The following is a 27863-nucleotide window of genomic DNA, read 5'->3' on the forward strand; positions in this document are numbered from 1 at the left end:
TTTCCAAACTTCCATATTTCCAAATGTTAGTTTCTGCCAAATGCATAGTCATCTGAGGTTCAGTATTTGTTACACAACATAGAATACCAGTGTACAGTGACAATGTAGTACTTTACCTGAATTGTAAGGTTAACCAATCAATGCTTAGAATGTGTTCTTCTATTTTTCTTGTAAACATTACAATAAGTGTTTTAAAGTGTGAAAAAATATTGGTAAAACCATCAACATAATTCAGTAACAGTAATCTAGTAAAATGTGTCAAACATTGGCAAAAATTCATACAAATGTTTTATTTAATATCATTTTTCCTATTTAACCACACCAAGTACCAGCAGGTGTTTTTAAGATAATTATTATGAAAATTCTGTTGCAGCAATAGTTGATTAAGTTGATCTCTGACTTGCATACATATAACTATGTTTCACAATTCTCAAATAATACATATTTAGGCAGCTTGAACTATGTTATAAAAATTTAAATTCAGTACATGCCAATAGTAGAGACTCCAAGAGTTGTGTTAGAATTCACTAAACTAAAAGTGAAAATGGACTTACCAATAACACTGCATAATGAACATTCAAACCACATTTTCATGGCACCTTTACATATGAAGATTAAAAAGTTGGTCTGAAAATGCTTTGTAAGCATTTGTAGATTGCATTTAAATTATTGTTTCTACCACTACACTTTTTTCTTTTTTTAGAACTGCATAAATTATGTTCCAGTCAACATACCAATTGTGCATGGATAATCTGTCATGAAAATGTGGTAACAGGTGACAGAAGTTATGTATTTGCATGTTTTGAAGAGAAGAGACTAAAGAAACTGGAGGAAACAAACTTTAATGAGATTCCCCATTCAGTGATGACGCTTCTCCTCTGGGTGAAGATGACCTGGACATTCCCCTCTCTGTGTTGTCAGAGCTAGAACCACTCTGACTGTGTTGATCTGCAGAAGCAGCACTGGAAGCAGGTGGTGACTTAGTTTTCTCCTTAAAGTCTGTAATTATGACTGTCAGATCTCCAACGGTAACTTCCAAATGCTGAGCGCTACTTCGATCCACATTTTTCAATCTTGGCCTAAATAAAGCAAATAATCACATTAAAAGCACACACACCATCTTATTATCTCATCTTCGTCCTACTTTTTAGGAGCTCCGGAGAACACACGTGTATGTAACACTGCTGTGTGCAACATGTAGTACACTGGAAAATAGCGTACCACAAATATTTATGTTAGAGTGTTTCCTAGTATGTTTTACATTAAAACAGCTGAACATAACACAGTACCTTCTCCTGTGATTGTTTAAAAATTGACCTTATGAATAATATAGCTGTACAGCAATACAGATGTGTTGCACATATGACAGTTTTCACTTTTAAAAATTAAGTCTTTCTTTATTGTGGCTATAGAAAGTTATACATATGTTCCAGAGAAGCATCCATCTCTGCAGTAGCCTTAAGCAACAATTCCAAGTAGAGAACAATGTTCAATAATGAAAATGCTGTTGTCTGTCTTTGGAATTCAACAGCACAAATAGTGTCAACTTGCAGTAGGTATTGCTTCATTTCAACACGTCGCCAGGACTGCTAGTATACTATTTGAACTGGACTTTGTTTTCACAGTATAACTCTTGTATTCCTGGCATATGCTGAGATTTAAATTATGCACAGAGCCAAGCATTACACACAGTGTTGACAGGGTAAGTCTCTTCATCTAATCTTTCAATTGTTTGATTTTTACAACATAAAGACCAGAGAAGAATACTTTGACTTATATTCTGCCATCATATTTTTGCTAGTGAGAAGCATAAAGTACTTTCAATTTACTATTTTCCTTTTACTACCATGAAAAACTGTCACCAGACAGCTGAATTTATACAGTTGATTATGAACAGCATAGCTTTATGCATTTAACTGACTCCACAGCTTTCACCATCTCAAGCTGCAATAAAATAAATTAATATGACATCACATGTTAGCAGGTGTGCTAACGGCAAAGCCCTAACCTTTACCCTATCATCTGACTTTGTCTGAAGTAGAATTGGTTCCCAGTGACTGCAGCTGAGACACCTCATGCCTTTCCTCCACTAGAATAGAGATGGGCTTTGACATCTTGTTCCCCTGAGGCTGAAGCAGCGTGACTGAAGAATTTAAGACAAAACTGAAAATCTGCTGCTCTGTAACATGGGAATGGAGAGGAAAAAAAAAAAAAAAAAATCAGCATTATTAGCCTGCATAAGTGCCATGCCTGGAGCTTAATAATCATATTGAATGTGCATGCAGATTGTTATGATCATTTCCAGCAATAATATACAAGTTTTAAGGCAAAGAGAAAAGGATATCCTTTTCTCAAAGGATACTGAAGAAATATGCTTAAACTAATCAAGCATTTGTAACTTGCTATCCTACCTAGTGAATCAATTCTGTGGAAAATTGAACTGTTTGAAGCATTTTTTTAAAAAAGTAGCCTAGTTATTTCAAACGCAATTCTTAATGCAAATCTCAATACTAGTATTTCAGTCCAAGATTTTTTGCAGTTATTTTTTAAACGTTCTCCCTTTTTCCCTACCTCACTTTTGCATTTTTAATGTACTATTGCAATTCAATCATCAATATTTCAATTTATAATATTCAATTATCTTAATTAAAATTCACTACGTTAACTTCAAATACTTCATAACTGAAATACTTCAGCTGCCTGATGTAAGATAGGAAATTTGAGCATTGGGGAAAAAGAAAAAGGAAAAGAGAAGGAAGGAACATCTCAGTGTCCTTAACGCTATCTACGACTTTCTTAACAACTGTTCTCTCTTGACTCAATCTCTCCCTACTTCTGATCCTGATGATCTTATTTCAAGCACAAGAGAAGGATCTGCCACTTCTCTGCATAACTAACTGCAAAGGATCTTCCTTGGCAGGATGACTTTGGAATGCTTCTAGGAAAAAAACAGAAACAAAACCCAAACAAAACCAACCAAACAAAAAATCAATAGTTCCTCCCACGATTGAGTAGACTACATGTCCTGTATAATTCTGAGCTTTTTGGCACAGCATTCTTGCCACAATAACTTTATGATTAGACTGTGATGACTTAGGGGGTTAAACTTGCTGCTTTTGTTTTGTCGTTTGCACCTTCCTTGCCCCTGGTCCTAGGCAAGATCAAGGTTTTACTGCTTGTCTGTAGTGTAATATTTCATGTTCTCAGTTCTAAGAGTCCAAGGTTTCCCTCAGCATCCCAGATGTAGCATAGAGACAGGTAGTATACATGCCATTTCCTGTCACATAAATTTATACCATAGTTCAGCGTTTCAAAATTTATTCCAATTCTGCAAGGATAGCAATAACCGTGTTACTTGCGCACTCTTCTGCAGTCTGGTACTGGTTCTCCCTCTCCTATTATTTTGCATGAAAACTAGTCACTACTGTCCCCTCTCTTTTCCAGAGATTAGTATCATCTAATTGCCTACTTACAGTTTTGTATGGTGTGAGAAATGCCCTTAAGAAAAATACCCAAGTCTTTCTCCCTGTCTTCAGTTGGCCTCCATCTTCTGGTCAAAATTACAAACTGCAGGTTTTCTTCGCTTTTAATAGGCATCATAAAATAATGAAACTTCACACACAAATATTTAGACTTATTGTTGAAAGAGTTTGCCACAGCACTTACGAAACAGTAAAATCCCAGAACATTTTCTTACTTTTTAAAATTATTTTTACCAATACTGAAAAAGTTTCTATAATTTTTACCTGGTTTTCTTATGACTGTTCTTTTTGCTTGTTGTTTCCTTTTCACTTTTTTCCTTTTCTACTTTGTCTTTTTTCTCTTTCTTTGATTGTGTAGGGGGCACAAATTGCTGAGGAACCTGTTGTGCAACCAGCTGAGAGACAGGTCGAGGTTTCCTGTGTGCACATATATAATGCTTAGACTTTACAACAACAGTCTCCAACTCTCTACACTTCAGTTAACATTAACAATCACTATAAAAAGAAATACTGCTAACACTTACCTTGCTGCTAATACTTCAATAAAATAGCACATCAAATTTAAACCCATTACAGCCTTTTGTTTCACCTACTTGCATTATCAACAAGTGATATTTAATGTATTTTTTTAAAGCATTTAGAAACAATAATTTGCAATGCGCCCTCTTCTCCTAGTTGTCATACCCAGACAGAGACCTACATGGAGTGAACTCCAAAAGATGAAGCTTCCAGAAGGAATGCTTTACTACCCAATCCCAGCCCCCTCAAATGATGAAGGGGTCTGTAACTGTCTGCAACAGTGAAGTACACAATTCGTATCACAAACGGGAAAAAGCTGACCTTTCCGGTATCAGACCTAAAGCCACTGTTGGCCTTATAGAGTAAAATCTAACTGCTTTCAGCTCAGACAAATTCATTGAAAGCAATGGCAAACCCTGTTAAATTGTATATAATTTTTATCAAGTTGTTAACTGGAAAAAATTTACTGCACTAATAATGTGAGGATATAGCTGTCAGAACATATATACTTTAAAAGCTGGCAACAGAAACTTCCGACCATGTTCCATCAGTATATACAGTGCAGTTTGCATTTCCAAGTTTTGACCCACACCAAAAACCAGGGTGAGAAAAGTAACAGCAGAAAAGAATTTCAATAGTATTATTTTTACATTTCTGAAATATGATTTTGAAATTGCTTCATTTTTGTTTTTATTTTGCGTTGGAATACAATGATTCTAATGTGAAAAGGAAAATTTTGCTCTTTCCAATGCAAATGTATTTCTTGATTCTGAGATTTTGGAATTAAGAATTTCAAGTCATGACATATGAAAATGAAGGTTCAGTGATTCCATTAAGACTCTGAAGATGCAAATTTCTTCTCCAAAAGAATGTTCACCTTGCCAAGCTCTTTGGTTTTGTTAGTTGTGTTATGTTTTTTAAAATAGAAAAAGCACAAATTATATGCATTGTGATACTCTGGAAATTACTAAGTAGCTATTAAGGCAACAGAAGCTATCAGCTCTTACACATATTTATTTATCCCAGCCCACAGGATCACACTACCAGCACTTCTTGCTTAGGTGAAGTGACGAGTAAAATAACAAAAGCAGAAAATCAAGGCAGCTCCCATTAGCAAGTTGTCTTCAGTAATGATTGCAATAGTTCATGTTAGAGAGTGAAAGCCAAGTTACAAGAATCGTAAAGTGTGGGAAAGGCAGTTAATATAAACCAGCTGATATTTCATGACTCTTCACAGCAAGTTCTTAATGAATTAAAGTAAAAATAAAGACTAGTTAAAATGTCAACACAATAGAACTTTGGAGTAAAAACTAGACTACCGCATGCCCACTCATGAAGTAAGCCCATGCTAACTCATGGAGAGACAAAGATCAGCAATGCTCAGTGAAAACCACCCAGTTTATATCAACTGACAAATACATGACTACAGGCTTTTAAGGAGAGCATTGCAACCAGGACCTTAGAAAACACACAGTATATGGAATCCAAAGTCACCAAAATGGACTGGAATTGTTTACATTAACAGAGTACACAGGACATTTTTAAGAAAACTTGCCTTACAACTATTTTGACCTTTTGTCATAGTAGTTCATAAAAAAGCAAGAACCACCAAGGTGTAATTGATGAACAAACTTATTTCAGGTGGAAAACACTTGTGATATATAAATAAAACTGATCATCTGTCTTGAATTGACGACTGCTCCAGAAGACAGGGATCCAGGGAGTTAATATTGCTAGTGATGGCCAGGTGACAATCCTGTCATTACTACATAGTGACCTCAGAGAATAATTTCACATGTTATTTATGAAGAAAGACAGTAGTTAACTTCTTGACACAGAATTAATTATTGCCCAGGGCTGTGGACAACACCGTGATCATGGAAACTTGTTAAAAAGGGGAGGGGGGGGGGGGGGGGGAAATTCTTAGCCAACTGTTTTAGGGCTTCTCAATTTGAAACAATTTCAATTCCTGAGGGTAAACTTGATAATTTCTAGTAGAGTACAGCTGGGAAATTAAGCTTAGGACTAAGTCGTAGGTTTAGAACTTAACTTTTTCAAGTACCAAAAAACCAAATGAGACTGACAAAAAAGATCTTTGCCACAGGGAACAGAAGTCAGTTAAGACAAAAAAAACCCACAGAGAAATCATGTTTGAGAAGATGCACTGAAAGTGAATCAGGGGGTTCTATGTGATTTTGCTGTGACAAGGAATTCCAGGCAGTTATTTTATTCCTCCCAATTAAACAACTATCTTTTTGTTGTCAGTTATTTCTATAGCTATCAGTTATATCTGTGTTCTAAAATTTATTATCTGCTTTGTCACTTCCAGATTTCTTAAATGAGTAATTCAATACTTTTATATTAAAAAATCTGGGGAAAAAATAAATTCACATCTCTCAACACTTAGAGTGTCTTTCAAGTGCTCAATTTTTTTTTCCAGGTACTCAAAAAGGGGCTACTGAACTGCAAACCAAGCACTTTGCAAGCCATGCAGGCTTCAGGAGATAACTTTACCACTCATGAAGATTTAACTTGATAGAATTGTTCATGATTTAGCAGTAGCTGAATCATGTCTTTCAAGCATGAAGGAATTCATACAGAGAAAACAAATGTAAGAAAAACTCTTCCTATGACATGAAATTGATGTTGATGATTTGCCAAAATAAGACATTTTAGATTACTGGTTTTCAAAACCGGTTAGTTAAAGACTCTTTGTAATAGGCTGCTACAGATTAAGTAGCTACAGACAATGTTAACACCGCCTTTTATTTCATCGCTATATTTACGGTAATTTGCTTTTTGAGCATATTCAAGAGCACTTGAGCTAACTGGTGTTTAGAAAGAAGCTCTATAAACTTCTGCATTATAGTTACAGGCATTTTTGCCTCTACCACTCAGAGTGACTTTACAACTGAACAATCCAGAACTATATGCAGAAACATTCATAAACACAATCCATGTTGCTTAGTCAGCCCCTCAAAACTTTGCATTTTTATCTAATAATTTCACTTCAGGCATTTTAAGTGGAACACTAATCAAGAGAGGCATACACTATTACAAAAGATAAGAGCTATAAATTCTTTCCAACAGAGGTGAACTTTATGATTTAAGCCCTAAGCACTGCAGCCATACCAACAAACTGATTTACTGAGCTTCCAAGAGATCACTAAACATTACAGCTCCCAGTATTGTGCCTTTCCTTCGCTATCACTCAGTTTTCCTTTTCAGCCAGTGTTATCTAAGTTAACATCAGCCATAATTCTACCTATATTTCTATTCAAACCTCATCCATTCTGGTTTTATTAATTATCTAATCCCAATGTTGCTTTCAAGGTCCTGCATACCAACACGCACAGACTTCATAATCTCCTTTAAAAAATAAGGTAAACTAACATTTTTTTGTTTTTAAAGAGCCAACAGAGAGTAATACAAACATTCAAGGATTCAGTTTTTGTCTTCCCTACAATTCCCGTTACTGCTAAACAACAAGGATGCCATTTTAACTCTATTCTTCTTGTTGCAGGATTTGACTACATTTTATTTTACAGCATTTAATCTAGCTGCTGGATTAGAGGGTATATTTACAGAGGCTGCAGAGACTTGCCTACTTAGGTTTTGTGTGCAGAAACTCATTCAACACTAATGCTCTCAAAGGGAGCAAATATTAAATATTGAGAAGGATGGACTATTTTTTGTTGTTGGCATTCTTAAAAAAAAGCTTTATAGCATAGCCATTTACATGCCTAGACATGAAAAACACTCATTCAAGAATACAAGTAGTGCACTAGACCAAATGATACCTGGAACTTTTGCCCCCAGTCATTTCTTTCTCCCAGAGCTCAACACAATAACTTCCTGCTCATAAGTAATTTTGGACATCTCACAGCAGTACATACCTTCTTAATTTCCCTCACCTGGTATTCACCAATCATCTATGCAAAAAGAAGTTTGGCCAATTGCATATGGTGAATAACTTCGTCTTTACAACAAAGCAAGTCTGTTTTGAAAACAGAAATAAAAAACAACAAAAAAAATCTACATACAATACTAATAATCAACATATACAGCAGAAGTACATTAAACTCTCAGTTGCCTGAGGTGTGCATCAAACATGCAGACAACCAAACTGGCTTAACGCTGAGGCATCCTGGGGTCTGGCTGAATTTAATTTAAACAGAGCACAACGACATTTGCACAGTGCTGCTTCTATAGCCATAGAAATGTATGACTCCTGCACTACTCAGAGTACGAACTCAAATTGACACACCTGAGCTACTTTTGTCAAGCCAGCTCTAGGGTCCATCCTCTACAGACTGGAAACAAAGAGCACGATGTGGACAACCGTGACAGTTTTTCCACGAACCAACCCCAAATCTACCTACATCTCAAGTAAGTCCTGTGCCAGCATGATGCACCCCTGTGTGCAGGGTTCAGAGGAGATTTATGCATTTGGTGCTGCATATCCTAAAACATGTAGGGCCAACCAAGTACGACTGCCAAGCACCACAGTGCAGCCGAGTAAATAAGACTTCTGAGAAGCACAGAGCAGAGACATACACAGTCCAACAGAGCAGCCAACACCACACAGAACCAGCACCCATATCTTCCCACTATCCACCAATCTCAGAATATATCCTATGCTTTTCTACAAGGAAAGCTAGATGGCATAATTAAATCTCAGTGCTGAATACATGCACCTTTTTCAACCTGTTGTGGGAAGAGCGTACTGTCACCTATAACACAGTTTACAGAGTTCAGATACTCAGAAGAACAGGAGACATACTCAAAGGGACACTCTTTCTTGAAGCTAAAGCTCCTCTGCTTTGTGTATTTTCTTACTGCAAAGTATTAAAATTAGTTTCCCAATCTTAACAGAATGGGTCTAAATTAAAGAAATCCTGCCACCTCAGCTTTCAATCAAGCTGAAAGATGCTCTTCAACAGATAACCTGGACCCAGAATAACACCTGCCAAGCAGAGATTCCATTCTAATATGATCCTTTCCTTTCCATTCCTCTTCTCAAGTCCATCTACCTCCCGGCTTCAATTCAGACTAAAAGCCCTTGCTGGAGGCTTATCCTGTCTGGAGTGACAAATTCATTTGTAAAGGAAGTGCCACATGCAACATATCTAAAGACTTTCAGAATACCACATATTATCATACCAGATATTTAAGTCTGCTACGGAGCTCTGGTCACTTTATTTGCCTGTGGTGGGCTGACCCTGGCTGGACACCAGGTGCCCACCAAGCCACTCAGCTGCACAGGGGAGAGAAAATAAAACTAAACAAAAGGCTCCTGGGTCAAGATAAGGACAGGGAGAGATCACTCAGCAATTACAGTCACAGGCAAAAGAGACTCGACTTGGGGAAATTAGTTTAATTTATTGCCAATCAAAATCACAGTAGGATAACTAGAACTAAAACCAAATCCTTCCCCCCAGCCCTCCCTTCTTCCCAGACTCAACTTCACTCCCGATTTCTCTCCCTCCTCCCCCCGAGTGGCGCAGGGGGTCGGGGAATGGGGGTTGTGGTCAGTTCATCACACGCTGTCTCTGCCGCTCCTTCCTCCTCAGGGACAGGACTCCTCACACTCTGCCCTGCTCCAGCATGGGGTCCCTCCCACGGGAGACAGTTCTCCAGGAACTTCTCCAACATGAGTCCTTCCCACGGGCTGCAGTTCTTCACCAACTGCTCCAGCCTGGGTCCCCCCACGGGTGCCGTCCTTCAGGAACAGGCTGCTCCAGCCTAGGTCCCCCCACGGGGTCACAAGTCCTGCCAGCAACCCTGCTCCAGCCTGGGCTCCTCTCCCCACGGGGCCACAGGCCCTGCCAGGAGCCTGCTCCAGCATGGGCTTCCCATGGGGTCATGGCCTCCTTCGGGCATGAGACAGGTAAGATATTCATACTATCAAACAGAACAGGAAACTATTATATATCAGGAATAATTTATTCATTAGAACAGTTCAAGCTTTCGGGCTGATCAACAACATCTTATCTTCTACCATATTTTCATTCGCAGAAAAGACCAACTCCTAAGCAAAACAAACCCTGTGGTATTTCTTCAAAATTCTTCACCTGCTTTTATGTAGAAACTCTACAATGTATCCCATACATTCCATAATTTCAATTTTGGACACAATTTTTTTCCTTTTGTCCACTGTAAAAGACCATCACTTCTTAAAAACAAAAACCAAAAAACAACAGGTTCTAGAGACTTAAAGGGCTTTTATTCAAAGGCACCCCTAATCCATAAGCAGTCCCATTTATCTAAAGTTCTCTTCCCTGCAGGGAGACACTGACCTTTTGTTCAAGACAGCAGATTCATTCCTCAAGAAAGAGAGGTTAGAAGTATCTGGAACAGAAACCTCACTGATTTTGTCTTGCCCGTGGTCATAGAATCCTTTCCTCAAAAATGAGAAATCCGCATTTCTCTAAATACAAAGTACTCTTCCCTTTCAGGTGCTTCAGGAGGACTGAATAAATGCTTCCAAGTTAACGGAAGTTCCCAAATCTTCTACTCAACTTCTTGTTACTTTAAGGCCCTCACTGCACAGGACTTATGTAATGAGTCCAGAATGTTTTTGAACATTAGCTTCATCCATACTTCTGCAATCTGTTCTGTCCCATCAGCAAGGCATTGCAAACTCATTCTTCATTCTAGAACCAGTAGTCTCATAAATCAGTGCCCTGAATTTCACTCTCCAGGGTTTTTCCAAGAATTATCAAAATCGCTTTTGCCAAAAGACCTAACAAGCAGTAACTAATCCACTTATGCAAGTGATTTTTGGTCAAACTCTTGCAAAAGCTGATTGCTAAAAGAACAGGATCAGTAATAAAATTATATAAAAAAAGCTTTGGCCTTTACAAACTCCACACACAATTTTCTTCATGATGTCTCCTTGGGAAAGCCTTGGAGTTTATTCCAAAAGCTTCATTATAAACACAGGGTATGCTGATGCACTATGGATTAAACGCAGAATGCTTGTCACGGTTCTAAGGTAGTAGAAACTCTAAAAAAAAAGTCAGGCATTCCCAATTATAAGTATCTTCAGGCTAAGCATAAGAGAACATGCTCAGTCAGCTTCTAGGAAAAAATACCTAAAACTAATCACTCGGCATCAAAGTCAATAAGCTCCTGAAACCACTGCAAGTCTGCCTGTATCCTACCTTCTTCGTTTACTACTTACAAAGAACAGCTGCTGCAAAAGCAAGCTTCCCAAAACCATGCACTTCAGACAGTCACAAAGAAATATGACTACCACAGCATCATCACGACAATGCCTCCACTTTCTATCTGATTAATACCTCTTTGATTTTCCCTTCTAGCTTATCCCATGTTTTATAGAAGCTTATACAACTTCTGCTTTAAGTCATACTGAAATTCAGCTGGTTTCTATTTGGATAGCTAGAAATTTTTGTTCAAGCACTCATCCCTCCTTTAATTACAGAAGCTTTTCTTCCATTTGCCTATAATTACACTGCTTGTTTCTTCTTTTGGCAGCTCTGGTGTCCCCTGACTTCCATATAAAATGTGTCCCATGGATCTACAGAAATATAAATAAAGTATCATGGATAAGCTGATATGCAGTAACCAACTATGTGCACTCTGAAGCCACTGCAAATACTTAGTAACTTTGGACAGAAAACAACTTTACTGTGGAACCTTCCTGCAGGTAGTTCTGACAACGAGATGATGCACAGGAATGTGTTATATTGCTGTAAAAATGTAAACATTAAAAGCATTTAAACCTTTAAGCATTAAAATGTTAAGACACTTCAAAATTACTGCCAAATGCAAGGAAAGCATTTAATGTATTTTTCTCAAATTCAGAACTAACCCCTTCCCCACAGGTTGACTTTGTAGTCAAGTAATTATATGATACTTGAAAGATTAATCACTCTTCCAATGTTTTTCGTAAACCCACTGTATCCATGAGAATGCATACTTAAAATCTTTTTTTGCTCAAAATTATACTCTTTTAACATACTGGGGGTAGTGTAGAAATCTGATTTTTAAGGTATTCAACCATGCTAGAAGGTTCAGACACATCAAATATACATTTACACTGCCTACAAGGCTGATAAAACTGCTGGATGCCTGAAAACAGCATACAACTTACAGTAAGATATACATTATAAAAACAGTTACCATGACACAACTAACTTCTACATTAATTGTACCTTGTTGTCCTCCCTCCAACCCACCTCTTTTTTGGGGAGCTCTGTCTTCTTTTTAAAATGCAAGCTTTTAGAAGCTGCTATCAAATTCTTCTAACCTTGCTCTGCACAAAATTTAAAATTTCTCACTTCATACGAAACTTACAAAAGACGTATTTCTTTCTCCTAGAAGTTACCATCTATTTGCATCATTATGAAAAAAATGCTATTCCTCTCTGTGTCTCTAGTGCCCTGCAGACTTGCATATCTCCTTTCCATCTGCTACTGTGGGGCTTCTGTGTGTTTCTGACTGAGCTAAGATACCGAGTATGTTTTTCAAATGGAATTCTAATTTTGATCATGTACTAGTACTCCTCCTCCACCAGCTTTTGCTATTCCCTCATCTAGGGAGGATTTCAGAAATGCCTTGTTAACATGCCTGAGTTTTTCCAACCTTCAATTATTTTAGAATTTGGTAGTAAATTTAATTCTTGTGACAGGAGGTAGACTGAAGGTCTTTAGTTGTCTGCATTTTGTAGTGTATTGCCACTGTAAATAAGAGTAATCCCTGATAAAGGAGGACAGACCTTGGAATTAATTAAATTTAGTCATCTCCTTATAGTTTCACCCTTTACACAGAAAATAACAGGATGAGGGCCATTTCCAATGACCATTTTTTAAAGTGTGCTACCCATTTGCTAACAGCAAACATGTATTTTACTTCAGACAAGTCAATACATTCTTGGAAAATTCACAGCATCATTTTAGTACTGCATCCTGAATACAGGGCTATATTTCAGATAGCTGTACTTAGAATATTGAGTAACACAACGGTGTGCATTTCTGTATTGCTCCATTGCTTCTTTATTTTTGTATCTTATATATTCCTACCTCCAGACAACACAAAGCCAACCTCATGATTATGACTGTCCCTTCATCTAAATCATATAAAAATCTTACTATTAGATACCTAATCAAATAGTTTCATAAATACCCCTTCATAAATATCACTTGACTGGATAATTTCACAAAGCTGCTAAAGGTAAGACTCTCATGCATTGGCTAGTCTAAAATTCTGCAAAGCTACATTAAAACCAGTTGAAACAGTTTAAAACACTCCCACAAGTGTTTTCAGAATGCATCTGCAAGACAGCAGGAGACCTGATGTATCAGCTCACCAAGAAAAACAACACATGCTCATTACACAGAGCTGTGCATCTAATAAGCCTATAGATCATCCTCCTCAAAACTTCTCAGAACTGTCACCAAAACTAAAAAGACAAAATCCTGCAAAGCTAATATTAAGTACTTGTTTGCTTTTTCTTAAATAATTCATCTCCTTGAGCAAGAAAGAAAACTCTAACATGGTACTGTTTATTCCACTTTAAGTAACTTAACAATATGTCATTGTGAACTAAACAAAACTACTGGAAGAAATAAGGTTAAGTAACCAAACCCTAATAAAAATCTTGTTTTGCTGATGTTTGTATCATACATGTCTTTTAAAAGTCTAAACAGAATACAGTTAAGTGCATTAAAATCTTGTTGAGAACAAAGTCGACTCATTCAAATCCTACTCTGCTCTTTCATTACTAGACTAGATCATTTCCCAATACAAATCTACAGGCTTTAAATATCTTCTAATTTATTTGAAGATCATTTTCCACTCACATCTATCCTAAATATTAATGTCTCGAGAAGCTAATAGAAATCTGATATCCACAGTATTACTCTAATCTCCACTTTTCTAGTTCACAGTCATTACTGAAATCTCAAGAAAAGCTTATCTTTGCATACTCTCTACTTAATCATCATATTCTTGCTAGTCCCTACTTAAATCTCCTTCACCACATATCCTCATTTCTCTAACTGCTAAGGTCCACATTCTCAAATATATCTTAAAACAGTAATTAGAGCAATTAATTTAAAAATAAAAAGTTGTTCCTAATCTCCGAAGCAAGCAGATGCATACAGGGAGTTGACTGGAAAGATTTTACAGTAAACAGCTTTTTAAACAAACAGACAGAAAGAAGGATATGAAAAAGTGGGTTTAGGTAGAAGATTTTCTAAGTGAAAGACTACAGCTGTAGCACATATTACTAGGAGGGTATCTTCACTTAGGTATGAATGTTTTGAGTAACTCTTATGGCATTTGTATCAGTAACTTTTACAGGGTACAGCTATAGCTAAATATTGTAGCAATATTTTAGTATGATACGCTTCCTGCGTGTTTTTGAAAAGACATTAATTATGCAAAGTTCTAACTGTAACTTTGTAATAGAGCTTAGACAGCTTTTTACTGTGAAGATCACAGGACAGGTTACAACCAGCAGCTTTGGAACGTGACTTTTCTAGGATGGACTGATGATGTAGGTTTAGATGCCAGGCCTAAATGGCTCCAGAATGAAGGAGAAAAAAAAAAGTATTTTTCAGAATTCAGTTTCTGTAACAAGTAATACAGTACGTTGAAGCAGAAGCTACTAAGTAAATGAACTTTCCTCCCACTCGCTAGTCAATTCTTTTTAATACAATTATATCTCTCCCCCCACCCTCATATACTGACAAGTAACTTTACAAATATCAGGTAATTAACATTTCCACTTCCTCAGGCATGTTTTCTCTCTTTTTCAGAAGTCTTTCTGCAAAACAGGTTACAAAGATGCTACTGACCTTTGCATATATGCCCGTTCCAGAGTCTCTTTTCCCTCCCACTGTAAATGGCCTTAATAATAGAAATGTAAGCAACTTCATCTAAACAGAGAGAAAAATTAAACATATACACAGCTACCTCAGTCTTCCTTGTTTTGAGATGACCTCTGCCTGCAAAGTCTAACTTCAGACAGATTTCTTTTTTCCTTTTTTTTTTTTTTAAAGAGTCTAGGAATCCATGAAAAAATGTTGGAAGACTGAGGCCTATATTTATACAGACCTTGCAATGGTGTTGACAGCTTTAAATAAAATAAATGGCGCCAAATTTAATTTAGCATCATAATCTTGTTATCACAGCTTACAAATGCTAAGGTGAAGCATTTCCTAAGAGCCAAGAAGTTATTCTTTAAGTTCTTTATAATATAGAAAGAAATCAATAGGACCTGATGTCCTGACGTAATAATGCAGACAGTCAACAGTCAATTTGACACATAGTGAAAGGCAGAATCTTATTAACTTGAAGTGAGAAGGCAAATATTTAAGTCTTACATTTTAGGCAATTCATTCCAGTTTATGCACAAATCTGTATCGTTAAGGTGTAAGTAAGAGCAATCTAGCTGTACAGAAGCCAAGAAAAAAAAAAATCCCTACCTTTACCCTATTATTTCCCTATTCTTTTTTACTGATCTTTCTTCATGCCTCAAGACAAAGAATTTCTTCAAGTGCTAGTTTGACAGTAAACATTTAAAGCATGCAATATTTTTCAAACTTCAATAGTAGACAACTATTTTTGTCAAATGCAAACCACTCATTCTCAAGTAACGAGAGAATTGTCATGCATTTCTATACACAAAATGTACACCAGCTTTTAATATATCCTTCCACATATTTGCAGATTAGTAGCTACAATGTTTTGAAACTTTCTTTTCTTCCATCAGACAATTTTTCAACTAGCTTAACATTTTATTTTTTCTAGATTTGATATATAAGCAAAATTTACATTTTTTAAAATCACATTTATCTTTTAATAGACTACCACATCTACTCCACAAGCTCTTTGTGCAGCACCTTGCGCAAGAAGAGCATCTAGGTTCTGCCAAAATACCAAGGAAACAGTATTCCAGACAGAGGAAACTGCTCTTTAACTTGACTAAAAACCTAGCACAAACATTTGTTCCATTACCATTGCTAATTTTTTTGATCAGGCGCAACCTTACCATAACTCACTTCCTAATACCAAAGAAAGAAAGAAAAAAGATTAATTTCTGCATAAGCATATCAGTGATACTATGTAAAGCAAACAGGAAATCATCAGGAACACTGTGTATACTAAGCAGTATTGCTAACACTGTGGCCAATTAGATCTTGCAAACTGTTATCTCCACAGAAGCTAGCAGTTCGTGTAGTGATGCTACCCCTCATTTTTAGCAGTTAAAGTCACATTATGAAAAGCAAAAAATATTTCCTATTACTGATTCTTGTAATACAAGTACAATAGTTGCTAGCAATTAAATTAAATCACTAGCAGAAGCAGCAGTCTTTGGATTCTGACACAGATCAGCTCACCCTCCCTCAGTCATCAGTACTCTATTAAGCTATTCATAGAATAAAAACTATCAGATTAAACTAAGTTTAGCTTGCCATGTCACATGAATATGCTCATGTTAATTACCACACAAAGCCATCCTGTGAGAAACTAGTTTTTATTTCTACATTGAAACAGTTCATGATTAAATGCATCTTCAACATAGGTAATTTACGTTACCCAAATTTTTTTTTTCTTATTACCATCACTTCCGTCATATCCTAGAGTGTTACCAGTACATTACACTGCCTCCACAGATAATGCAACTGAATAATTACGACAGGGCAAACAACGGAGCTAGTGGCCTGTATAGGAAAACATAATATAAATCCATATGCCTACTGCAGAGTAACAATGCAATTTCTACACATCCTATGTGTATCTGAATTCTAACTTTCAGCAAGCGCTGATTTCCAGTGCTTTCATATTCCTACCTGTTTTACAGCGTGAATCATTTACTCGGAATTCATCCATTCAGTGCATTTCTAGCAATTCTGTCAGTAAAAGCTGATTCAATTAGAATAGACTTACAAGACCCATATGGTTTTATCAGTCACTGTATAAATGTGCAGAAAACTACTCCTTGAGGCAGTGTCCCTATTTAATCATTCCCTTAAAGGGAATGCCCTATTTTGCAGATGACATTTAACAGATGAGGCCAGCAAGTCTCCTGAAGACAACTGGTACACTGCACAACAGTCTGCTCTAACAAGCAATATCCATATCAGGACCTTCAGAAAGCCCAAGTTCATCTTCACAGAGAGTTTTTAAAGCACCCATCAAATACTACTATTCCAACAACCACTTTTAAGGCTTCAACGTCTTGCACACTGCTGTTAGAAATTCTTCCCCATATGCCACAGCTGTGGTTCACTGATGGTCAGTATAACTGACAGCTGTATTTAAAATACCCTGTTTGAGAAACATATGAATATCAACCAATTTATGTTTCCTAGATGGTAATGCGCTACATATGACCAGGGGTCAGGAAGCTCAATTTCCTTAACAACATCCCCTGAGGAGGCAGTATTTGGGAGTCTGCAGAGAAGGCAGAGGTTACAGTCTTTTAGACTCCTAGATCCTTGGGATTCATGGGGAAGTGACCTCTCCCATCTTCCAATCCCACAAAGGATTGGATCCTCCAGGCTGCTCCTCTGTCCCCTTTCTGTAGAAACTGTGATGCTTCTGGCACCTATGCAAAAAAACACATGTAAAACATGAGGTTCATACTGATGCAGCAGCACAGTTACTGTTGCACAAAACAGGTGAATACTTGGCACAGCTAGTTTTGTGACCAAACCAGAAGGAGCTTGCTTCTGACCTATCTTATTTTGTTCTGCATTGTGGGTGTGATCTTCCCAGAAGGTTGCGGCGTTCTAGAAACTTCTTCCATTCAGATCCAGCCCCACAAAGATGTCCACCTTAAGTAGGGGAAAAGACTACACACCTTCCCTAAAAAATCAAGTCTCCATAATGGTCTTCAGAAAAGATGTGTATTAAAAGATGCCACATCGATAGCCCTCACCTTTTCTTTTTCCCTTTTTACTCAATTACAGAACTTCTAGCTCATCACCCTAATCACAGAGTTCAATGATATCTGTAAGAACCAACTTTCCTTTCATTGAATGTGTTAAACCAACTTTTTCAGCTTTTAGAGTTAGGAACTCTATTTTTTAAGTAAATTTTAAAACCACCACTCATTCACACTTTTTTTTTCCTATCAAGCATTGTCATTTCAACAGTGCAGTTCAGATAAAGTATATTCAAGCATTATGAAAAAGTTTAAAGAGAGGTCCCAAACTTCCAGTAAGTTAGAACAGGAATATCTTTCAAGTGTTCATTTCCTCCCCACACCCCAACTCCTAAGAAAACAAGAAAAAACTTGTAGCAGACATCAAGGTCATATCTTGTAGTCTTCAATTTGACTTCTGATGGAAAGTTTGCCAGCCAAGAGCCTACCAACAACATTCTGCAGCTGAACTCTCCAAGTTCAAGCCTGCTCTACATCAACGTACCACATACCAGTGGAATTCACTTCAGAGAAAACAGACAATCCTCAGGATCTCTCTGTCCTACTTAAACCAGGATAAGTTACTGCATGAAAGCATAAAAAATTAACACTTAATATTTTGTTCCACTAGCCTACTTTGAAAGTATTTTGTTAGCTGACTGTATCAGCCAACAAGACAAGACATCATTTGATACTCTGAGAAAATTTTCTGCAAAGCATACAGTCCTAACCTGACTTTCAAGATGAAAAGTACAGACACTTCTATCAAGTTTCAAACAGGAACAGGCATAGCAGGCTGTCACAGCAGTAAAGGAAAATTCATTTTAAGAAGTCATGAGGCAGAAAATACAACTTTTCGTCACTCTACAGGTGATACAAGAGCTTTCTTCTTGGCAGCTAGACTTCTTTTTTAACATACTTAATCTTACTGTAGATGTTTATTCAAACCCCAGTAGCTTTTAGTCCAGGACAGCTAGTAATTTTCCCTAGAAAGGACACAGTGATCAACAATACCACTGGTGGCACTAAAAACAAAGGTGACATTGCCACTAAAAAAAAAAAAAAAAAAAGGCTAAAAGCTAAACATTGAAATGTGCACTACTTATGCCCCAAAGGAACAAAGGAAAATACTTAATCATGGAAATAGAAAGAAATAAGTATATCCATTATCAAACATGGGACGATGGCATAAAGGCTTCTTTGCTTCAGTTCCCACACAAAAGTCTAACCCCATGTAACCAAAATAAGGGGATAACAGTACAAGTTAGAATAAGAAACAGACCGGGCTACTGACTATGTGGCAGTGAACAGCATTTAATGAAATTCACCCTCAGAAACAAATTGTTTAGAGAACCACAGGCAGATGGAAGAAGTCATCAAGTACTGCAGAAAAGAAAAAGGAAAAAAAGAAAAGAGAACTCACAAGATGGGTAAATAAAAATGCAAGAAACAGTAGATGACTCAGCCTAATTCAAATTTCAGAAAGACATTAGGATAAAATTATTTAACAATTGGTAGCATTAAAGGATAAAGCAAATTGGCTTGTCATAGTCTAGTTTCTCTCTTTAATTGTCCTAGTGACTAGGAGAAAAGCAATACACGTCCTGTATCTTGACTTGTGACACAATCAAAAACACATTCTCCCACTCAAGCTAGACTATGACTGGGACAAAGTTGTGCAGAATGAAGTTCAAAATTAGGCTTTGTTTGTTTGTGTTTAATAGTTCTCAACCACCAGCTGTAGACATAAGATCGCATTTATAGTGAGGTTCTACAGCTATACTATTTAACATTCTTAATCATGCTTTGGACAAAGAAATAAAGAATAGAACAAGCAAACAGCACCAAGGTGAAGGGTGGTAAGTACTATCTGCCAAGACCATCCTGAGTTAAGAGGACTCAAAAATCAAAACGATGAAATCCAAGAAAAACAGCATAAAGCACCACAGGCCACACAACTGCATAAAAAACCCCTCTACTTAAGTAACAATGGGACACCAAAGGACACCAGACTGTATTGGATCAAGCAGATTGCAAGGCATGAAGAAGCCAACATCATGATACTATTGCACAAACCCCCTCATTCAGAGAGGTACCAACATTAGACACCGTAATTTAGCTGAATTCTGGAGAGACACAGTCCCACTAAACCTTACACTAGAAATGACTCAGATGAAGATAAGTCCTCACTCTGGGCTACTACTAAGAAACAGGTGGATCAACTGAAGAGTCAGGAATAAAGAACTGTGATACAAACCAAAGAAAACTGTCACCCATAAGAAAGGGCTGCTGAAATTTTGTTTCTGTAAGAAAGACTTAGAGAGAGAAAAGGGGTGAACATGGAAACCATAACCCAATCCCAATAACCACAGAACTACCAATATAGTGGGTAATTCACTGGGGATAGGGGGAGTATAAATCAACTTCTCTTACAGAACAGAAAGGTTAGTTATCTGGAAAAACATCAAGGGTAAAAAGCACTACAAATAAGCTGTCTAAAGGAGTTACAGTCTCCTTCACTGGAAACTTGTTAGAACAAAGATTACAGTAGAAGTTGCCCAGGTTTAATGATCCTCTTTCAATATGGGAGGGGGTCTAACCCACTGGAAGACCTTTTCCATCCTGAGTTCCTAGGGCCACATAGATATAATGAGTCTCATTTTATTTTTAACGTCTCTCAAATGAGATGTTAGCCTTCTTAGAACCATCCCTACAATGAACCCAAATGTATTCAAAGCTTTTACTACTTTAGTAACTGTGGAAAACAAATGCTAGTCTTTTTTGCTTGACTTTGGTACAATTCAGCTGAAAAAGTCATTCTTAACTGGCAGAACCTACCTCTGGCCCTGCAGCTCCCATGCTCTCTGGAAGGCCAACCTTGTGCTTATCTCTTAAATCCATGATCAGATCCAAGATCTTGGAAACAGAGGGCTAAGAAGTTCCTGCTCAGCAGCTCTGACATCATTAGTTAACAGAGAGGAAGAGAGAAAGTTTATAGGAAGTGATAGATTCATTTCTGCTCCATGTTTGTTTCTTTAATTACATAAGGTACATACACATAGAAGGCCAAGGCACAATGACAGCTACCTAAATTTCTGGCCAAAAATGACTGCTGATATAACTACTTTCAATATGATGCAAAAAGAAACAACTAAACTAGGTTTAAATCAATTATCAAAGTTGGATCAAACAGGCCTTACTGGGTCTTAGCCCAATATCAAATGAAATACATTTTCTTTTTTCTAGGGATTAAAAAAGGAAAAAAGAAAGAAAGAAAAAAAGCCCAAGCTATAACAGACATCAGGAAAGAGTTACAGAAAAAAAACCCTAAACAAACATCAAACTAAAAATACCAAGCTCATGCTTAAAAAAAGCAGCACGTTTTTTCATAAACTGTTTAGAGTGATGGGTTAAAATATCTGTCAGGTTCAAAACTACAAAGATTTAACAACAGAATTAACCTTAAAAAAAACAATCCAAACCAAAAAAACAATCCAAAAAGACTACTTATGTAGTCTTTTTACAATATAGGCTTTATCTTCTTTTGACTGGTTGCCCATTGCATTCTCTGTTGCCCATACAAGCTACGCCTATCAACAGCATCTATCAGAGCCTCCCCAATCAATAAAAACTACTTCATTTTTATGGAAAAAGAAAACTTCATTCAAGTTGTATGTGCAAAACTCCGAAGTTTCACTATACTTTCCAGGGAAAATAACTCCTAAATAAATTCCTGAATAATTCCAAAAGTTACTTTTAAAAACTCTTTTTAAAAATAAGACTGGAAGTCCAGAATGACTAGGTTACCTGATGGCTATCTACAGAGCAGAAGAGAACTATTTATTCGTGCTCCTCTTCGTAATTTAATATTTAAGCTAAAACATAAAATTTGCAATACAGAGCTTGGTAAAATATGGATTATATATGACTTTTCCACTCATTTCATTCCTGCATATATTTCCTTCTCCAAACTACCACAAGTAACAAACAGCTTTTCTGTCTGTTAAGCTTGATTCAGTCATGTATTTGTAAAATCAGCATGACAGGCGGTTCTTCCTCTTTTTCTCCTTCACAACCTTCCCCCTGACACACGCATGCGCATGTGCGCACACAGAGGCTGCATACTGGAAGGCAGAAGAGAGAGTCCTTAACAAGCTGTTGTAAAAACAGACATGTTAAACCAGATCTACAAGATAAGTACCAACTCTCTTTCCTGAGCAGTACTGCATTTCAACAGAAACACAAATACCAGATTTGGTTAAATGTAACTGATTTGTGCTTATAAACATCCAGATGGTACATGAGTAAACAAATTGCACATATTTTCTGAAGAAAAATGACCTTGATATCCAAGTTAAAAATTAAAACATTTTATTTATGCTTCTCAAAGCATAAAACAAACTCATGACAGCTTCAAGTAGAGACCTGTATCTCATATTTAGGAGATTGTCAGACATGCTGATAAAATACATGCACATATTGAATAGCCACACTCTCAGGCACAATCAAGGAGCACAGACCAAATAACAAGCAAACATACAAAGATGGCATCCCAGTTCCTTATAGCTCAGACTCTTCTGTCTGGTGTGATATAAAGTTGGCATTTCATACCTTAGGCTGGGACAAAAGGAACGATTCAGTAATGGAGATCAATAGAGCATGTGACACAGAAGCTATGTCCCCATTCATCTGGTTATATAATGCCTCTGCTTCAGCAGTACAGGATGCTAAGAGGTATAGATCCCAAATCCACAGAAATTCATCCTGATTTGAGATGACTTTCCCATTCTGGCTACAAATTTCAGGGGCTATTTTATGTAAATGATACATATATATAAATGATATAGTTGCATATAGCCGCTCACCAAACGTGTATCAGAGGAATACCTAAATACACAAATCAAAGCAAAAAACCCCCAAACTTAACAGAAGTCACTTGTACCTGTTTTAGCTCCTTTATTCTCCCTCCTTTTTTCCCCCTGCCAGAAGAAAATACTTTGGGCTTGAATAGTGTGCACTAGGTCTCACAGATTCATAGGTAAGATTAAGTTCTTATTGCTTGCTTTGAATTCAATAAAAGTAGTTCTAAAAAACAGAATTAAATAAAACCGTAACAAGCATAAAGTCGTTACAGCTTTGTACAACAAACCTTCTCCTATTATTAGCTAAGAGAATCTATTAGTGAAAATATCCTTGGGAATTCTGCCCTCTTTCCTAATTTAAAAATCACAGAATGCTATCAACTCTGGAAAGGGGAATTTGATAATGTATCCCTATTTGCAGTTCCTCCAGTAGCTCTCACTACACTCCCCTGGATGCCCATCCTTCACACTGAATGGAAAAGCAGTTTGTCATAGCACGGAGAAAAGAATGGCATCCTGGAACTAGAGACCAGACCACAATACGCATGCATAAAAACCACATTAAGAAAAGCAAAGTGACAGGTCATTTTAAATCTGGATGCTGTCACTAACTGAGTAACAAGAGCATTAATATGATCTGAGTAAGATGGAGCAGAGAGATGATGGAGCAGTAACGCAGCATCCTAGAAGACAGAAAAGAGTAGCAAGCGCACATTCCTTCAGAGATAATAGCTAGTCCTCTTGCATACTTCTTCCTGGCAACACTGGAACTCCTAATCTTCAGCTTTACAACGTGTCTAAATTACAATGACTAACCGTGTTAGCTGGCAAGAAAAAAAAACCACAAAAACCAAACACCTATTGAAGGACAGACAACCTGGGAGCAAATACTTGCTGCAGTAAGGTCTGTCCAAGGATCCAGCCCAATTCTTGAAGGTCAAACCAGAATTGGTGCGTGTACTCCTGATTCAGATAGTGCCATGAAGAGCAGAAGGAAAGGAAGAAAATAAATGGTAGTGTGCCCATAGAGGCCACTTTCGTTTGGCAAAGAAGTAATTGTGAGAGTCACACCAAATTCAGTAACCCCATTATAACCTCCCCAGGAGCCAAGCAATTCCTTTCTGGGTTTCCAGCATAATCTCATTGCCACTGTTGCTTCTACAGTGATGCCAGTGTGGGTTTTCTCAGTGTTCTAGTCATTGCTTTACTTCTCTGTACAACACAAGTGACAGAGGGGGAATGCTGATTTTCAAGCGTTTACGCCTCAGCAAAACTTAAACAATTTCATGGGGCAAGGAAATCAAACCACTTATTTAGCCCTAAGGACTCCTTCCCTTGCCAAACTTCAATGGCTTTTGCAAACAATAGAGCTTCTCAAAGAGATCATACGGATTTGTTATAATGGAAACTATTAGGCAACCTAAATATAGAGTTCGTTACCAGTTCCCTCTATAACACAGTACATTAGGGTTCTATTCAGCATTCCTTACTCATGCTTCTACTGAACTTCAGCAGGAGATTTGTCCAAGTAAGGAATGATTATTACAGCCCTAAGTTCCTTACATTTATACAACATCTTTCATCTAGAAAGATTTCAAAATGTTTTAAAGGTCACATAAAGAAAAATTACTATATTCAGTACAGTCTCCTATCAACGGGAACATAGTAATTTCTCAGTACCCAAGCAACAATACAGAACAATTTAGGTTAGAGAGTAAATAAGAAACCCATGTCTACAGAGAGAATTTAGATCCTCAGCGACATACCAAATTAAAGCCTGGCAATGGTTCCACAGTAAAAAGTACAGGGATTTCCAATGGGCAGATAGGATCTTAGTTTTACATCTGAGTCATGTCATATCTAACTGGCACCACACTGGGGCATTCCTTTAGTACTAACCCACAGAGAAGAGTACCACCTTGGGAATCAGCTACACCACTTCCTGCAGCATCCAGGATTTCTCTTGGACATCTCCCATCCAAGCACAGCCCAGTTTAACCATTCTGCCACAAACAAAGTTAATTTAACACCAGGATAGAATCTTCTTTGAAAATTCAGTCTAGACGTATATTAAAATATAATCAAGAAGTCATAAGAATTATTTCTACTAATCTTAACAATTCCACCAGTTATTAAAGATCATAATCCATGTCTAGCCTCTGGCATAAAAGGTAATTCTTTCAAAGCGAATAAATTATTCAACGGTGAAAACACCCACAAACCCGACCCCACACCTGAAAATATTTCTGTAAAGTTAATTGTACATGATTAGTATTAAACAAATACAACTGTGTTAATTGACTTTGCACCTAACTTCCAGTGGCCTTCAAAACCACTAAACTTGACTGTGATTGCCTGTTTTTCCATCTGCAAATCTGGTCACATTTAGTGAATTTTAACATGCAGAAGCAGACATTAAACCATCCACCATAAAAAAGCAGATTTCTCTGAACTAAAAAACCCAGTGCTTTACAGTGTCATATAGAAAAAGCTCTCATCAGTAAAAAAACAAACCGCAGTAGAAATTTTGAAGAACCACTGCACACTAAGAACTGTGCTGAAGCATGAACTTAATCTAACATTAAGCTTCAAAATGTAAGACTAAAAAAGAAAAATAAATAATGCATTCACAGTGTCATCAAATCACCATAGTTTTGTTATTCTGACCAACACTGATAACAAACATTTTTTTGCATAAGCAGTCCCAGCAAACATTTTAACAAGGCCTCACTTATTTAAAGCCTCCAGCTTCTTTAAATAAAAAATTTTTAAAAATCCACCCTAATGGCCTTTTGTGTCTCTTTGGCACCCTAATGATTCTCTCCACAGACACAAAGGTCTACTTACTAGCTCAAACCTAATTTCAGAATTGGGGCCTAAAACCTCAACCTGTATTTATGTCACACCATGTGTAAATCCTAGACTTTGCAAACACGTGAAAATTCAACCCATTTAAACCTTACGGGAAAAAGAAACCCATAAATCTACTCAGCTACACCTTGCTTCAGAGTTTAAGTAGAGAAACAAAAATCACTGTATCAACTAAAGCTCTGCATACCAGATCACTGTGGGGGAGAAAGTGGAAACAAACAAACAAAAAAACCCAACAAAAAAGACTTTTTGTTGTTAAAATATTAAAAAATTAGGAAATTTTCAAGTGGGGAAAATAGAAGGCAATGATAATATTGGTTTCTCAGGACTGTTTATTTTTTCCATGCTTTTTTTTTTTTTTAAGTTTCAGTGCTTTTATCCAACTGAGTTTCCAGTGCAACAAAACATAATTTTAAACTGACTTTGCCTATCAAACTGACTGGAGGTTAAAGAGGCTTTATTCATGCTGTTTTAAAGATTCTGCATTCATTCTTTAGCAGTACTATTTTGCTGAATATTACTGATCCGTACACATCTACTTGTGATATAAACACAATGCCATTGTTGTAACTGGAAACCACTCTATACATGACAGATGCGATTTCTCTCACAGCATTTTGCTCACTGATTTCCTTGGTTAAAAAAAAAAATCATCTAGTATTCAAAACTGAAGTTATGAGAAGTCCTTTCAACATTCATTCCAGTTTTCAGAAGTCTAGGAAATCAACCCTAGAAATAAAGATGCACCTTTTTTGTCAAGTAATTGGACCTGACCTTGCACTTACAATTTCAAATGTGACATTTGTTGCAAGTCATATTCAGCACTGCTTTGACCGATATCTAAAATGTCATTGCTGATTTTGATAGGATTGCAACTTTTATTGCCACTTAAACTTCTCCTGCTGACAGGATTAACCCATAGGTATGATAACCGTAACAAAGCATTCTTCAGCAATATCCTCTTCAGTTAAGCATGCAACGGCTATGAGCACACTCCTGTTGGTTTTATAAAAAGCCTCCGTTCCCCAAGCATGCACGTTTAGGCCATGATACTGAAACACATCAGCAGACGCAGGAACCAGGTAATCCACCGCAAGCTTTCCGATGGGTGCACGGAGAAAAGGTCCTCCTGGGAAGTCACAGATACGCAGGGTGGCACTTCCATACAGCACAATCCAGCTAACCAGCAATCCCTCTCTAAACAGCGAAGGGTTATTATCCACCTCTACAGCCCCAGAAACCTGCACAGTGATGTTCTTGTGATGAAAAGCGAATTAAAATAATAATTAAAAAAAAGGAGGGATGGGGGTCAGATTATTTATGCTGCAAAGTTAAACTGGTAGAAAAAAATGAGTTTGGAAGGAAATAAAATCATTAGAAGGGCAAACGCCTTAGTAGGCACGCCCCAGGGGATGGCTCTTCTGCGTGCGAGGGGCACGGCCTCTCCGGGGTTAGGCTGTGCGGGCAATTATGCCCTTCCCGGTATTTATTATTTCTGTCTCCACAGACGCCGGCGCACCAGTCCTGGGCTTGGGTCACGTTTACCGGGGAGCCCCCGGGCCGGTGGGGTTCCCCGGCAAACGTGACCCGATTCCTGTCACAGCCGCCCTCCCTCACACCCCAGGGCGGCGGGAGGCCGCCCAACGGCTCCCCTCGGACCCGATTCCTGTCACAGCCGCCCTCCCTCACACCCCGGGGCGGCGCGAGGCCGCCCAACGGCTCCCCCGCCCCCGCTTAGCCCTCAGCCGCCGCCGGCGACCCACCGTGTGGAGGTGCCCTTCCTCACGTCGCACATCATGCACTTGAAGGCCTCGGCGCTGTTGCGGAAGGTGCAGACGCTGCAGTCCCAGTAGCCCTCGTCCGAGGAGGGTTTCGGCTGCCGCTTCGGCCTACGGAGACACACGCGCACGAGGGGCAACACCGGGCGCGACGCCCTCACGCCGCCGCCTCCCGCCTCCCGCCTCCCCCCTGGGGCGCCCCGCCGGCCGCCATCGCCGCCGGCTCCGCGCACCCGGCCCGCCGCGGAGAGGGCCCCGGGAAAGGAGGAGGCGCCGCCGCCGCTGACTGCCCCTACCTGGTTGGGCTCTTCTTGTCTCCCATGCCGGCTCCAGACGCGTCCCCGGCCCGGCCCCGGCGCGGCCCTTTGTGTGTTTGTCAATAAGGAGGAGCGCGGGGGGTCTCTCGGCTCTAACGGGGACCCGGGGAGGAGGAGCCGCCGCCGCAACCTCC

The 27863-nt window shown here is 38.1% G+C and overlaps 1 protein-coding gene across 2 annotated transcripts; it reads right to left on the reverse strand.

Annotated features, from left to right (window-relative positions):
• Positions 1-841: 841 nt before the first annotated feature.
• YAF2 (YY1 associated factor 2) lies at positions 842-27863 on the reverse strand (the record flags this gene model as incomplete). Of its 2 annotated transcripts, none has more annotated exons than XM_082013882.1 (4): positions 27709-27863; positions 27398-27523; positions 3747-3899; positions 842-1079 (listed from the first exon to the last, which is right to left on the reverse strand). In XM_082013882.1, exons 1-4 carry the CDS (start codon positions 27732-27734, stop codon positions 842-844), a joined length of 543 nt encoding a protein of 180 aa, XP_081870008.1. In that variant the 5' UTR covers positions 27735-27863. The 2 variants fall into 2 exon arrangements, with proteins under 2 accessions (XP_081870008.1, XP_081870007.1); XM_082013881.1 differs by having other exon boundaries at positions 3747-3950.

This window comes from Phaethon aethereus, assembly GCF_964289735.1.
Source record: "Phaethon aethereus genome assembly, chromosome: 1".
Classification (NCBI taxonomy): Eukaryota; Metazoa; Chordata; class Aves; order Phaethontiformes; family Phaethontidae; genus Phaethon; species Phaethon aethereus.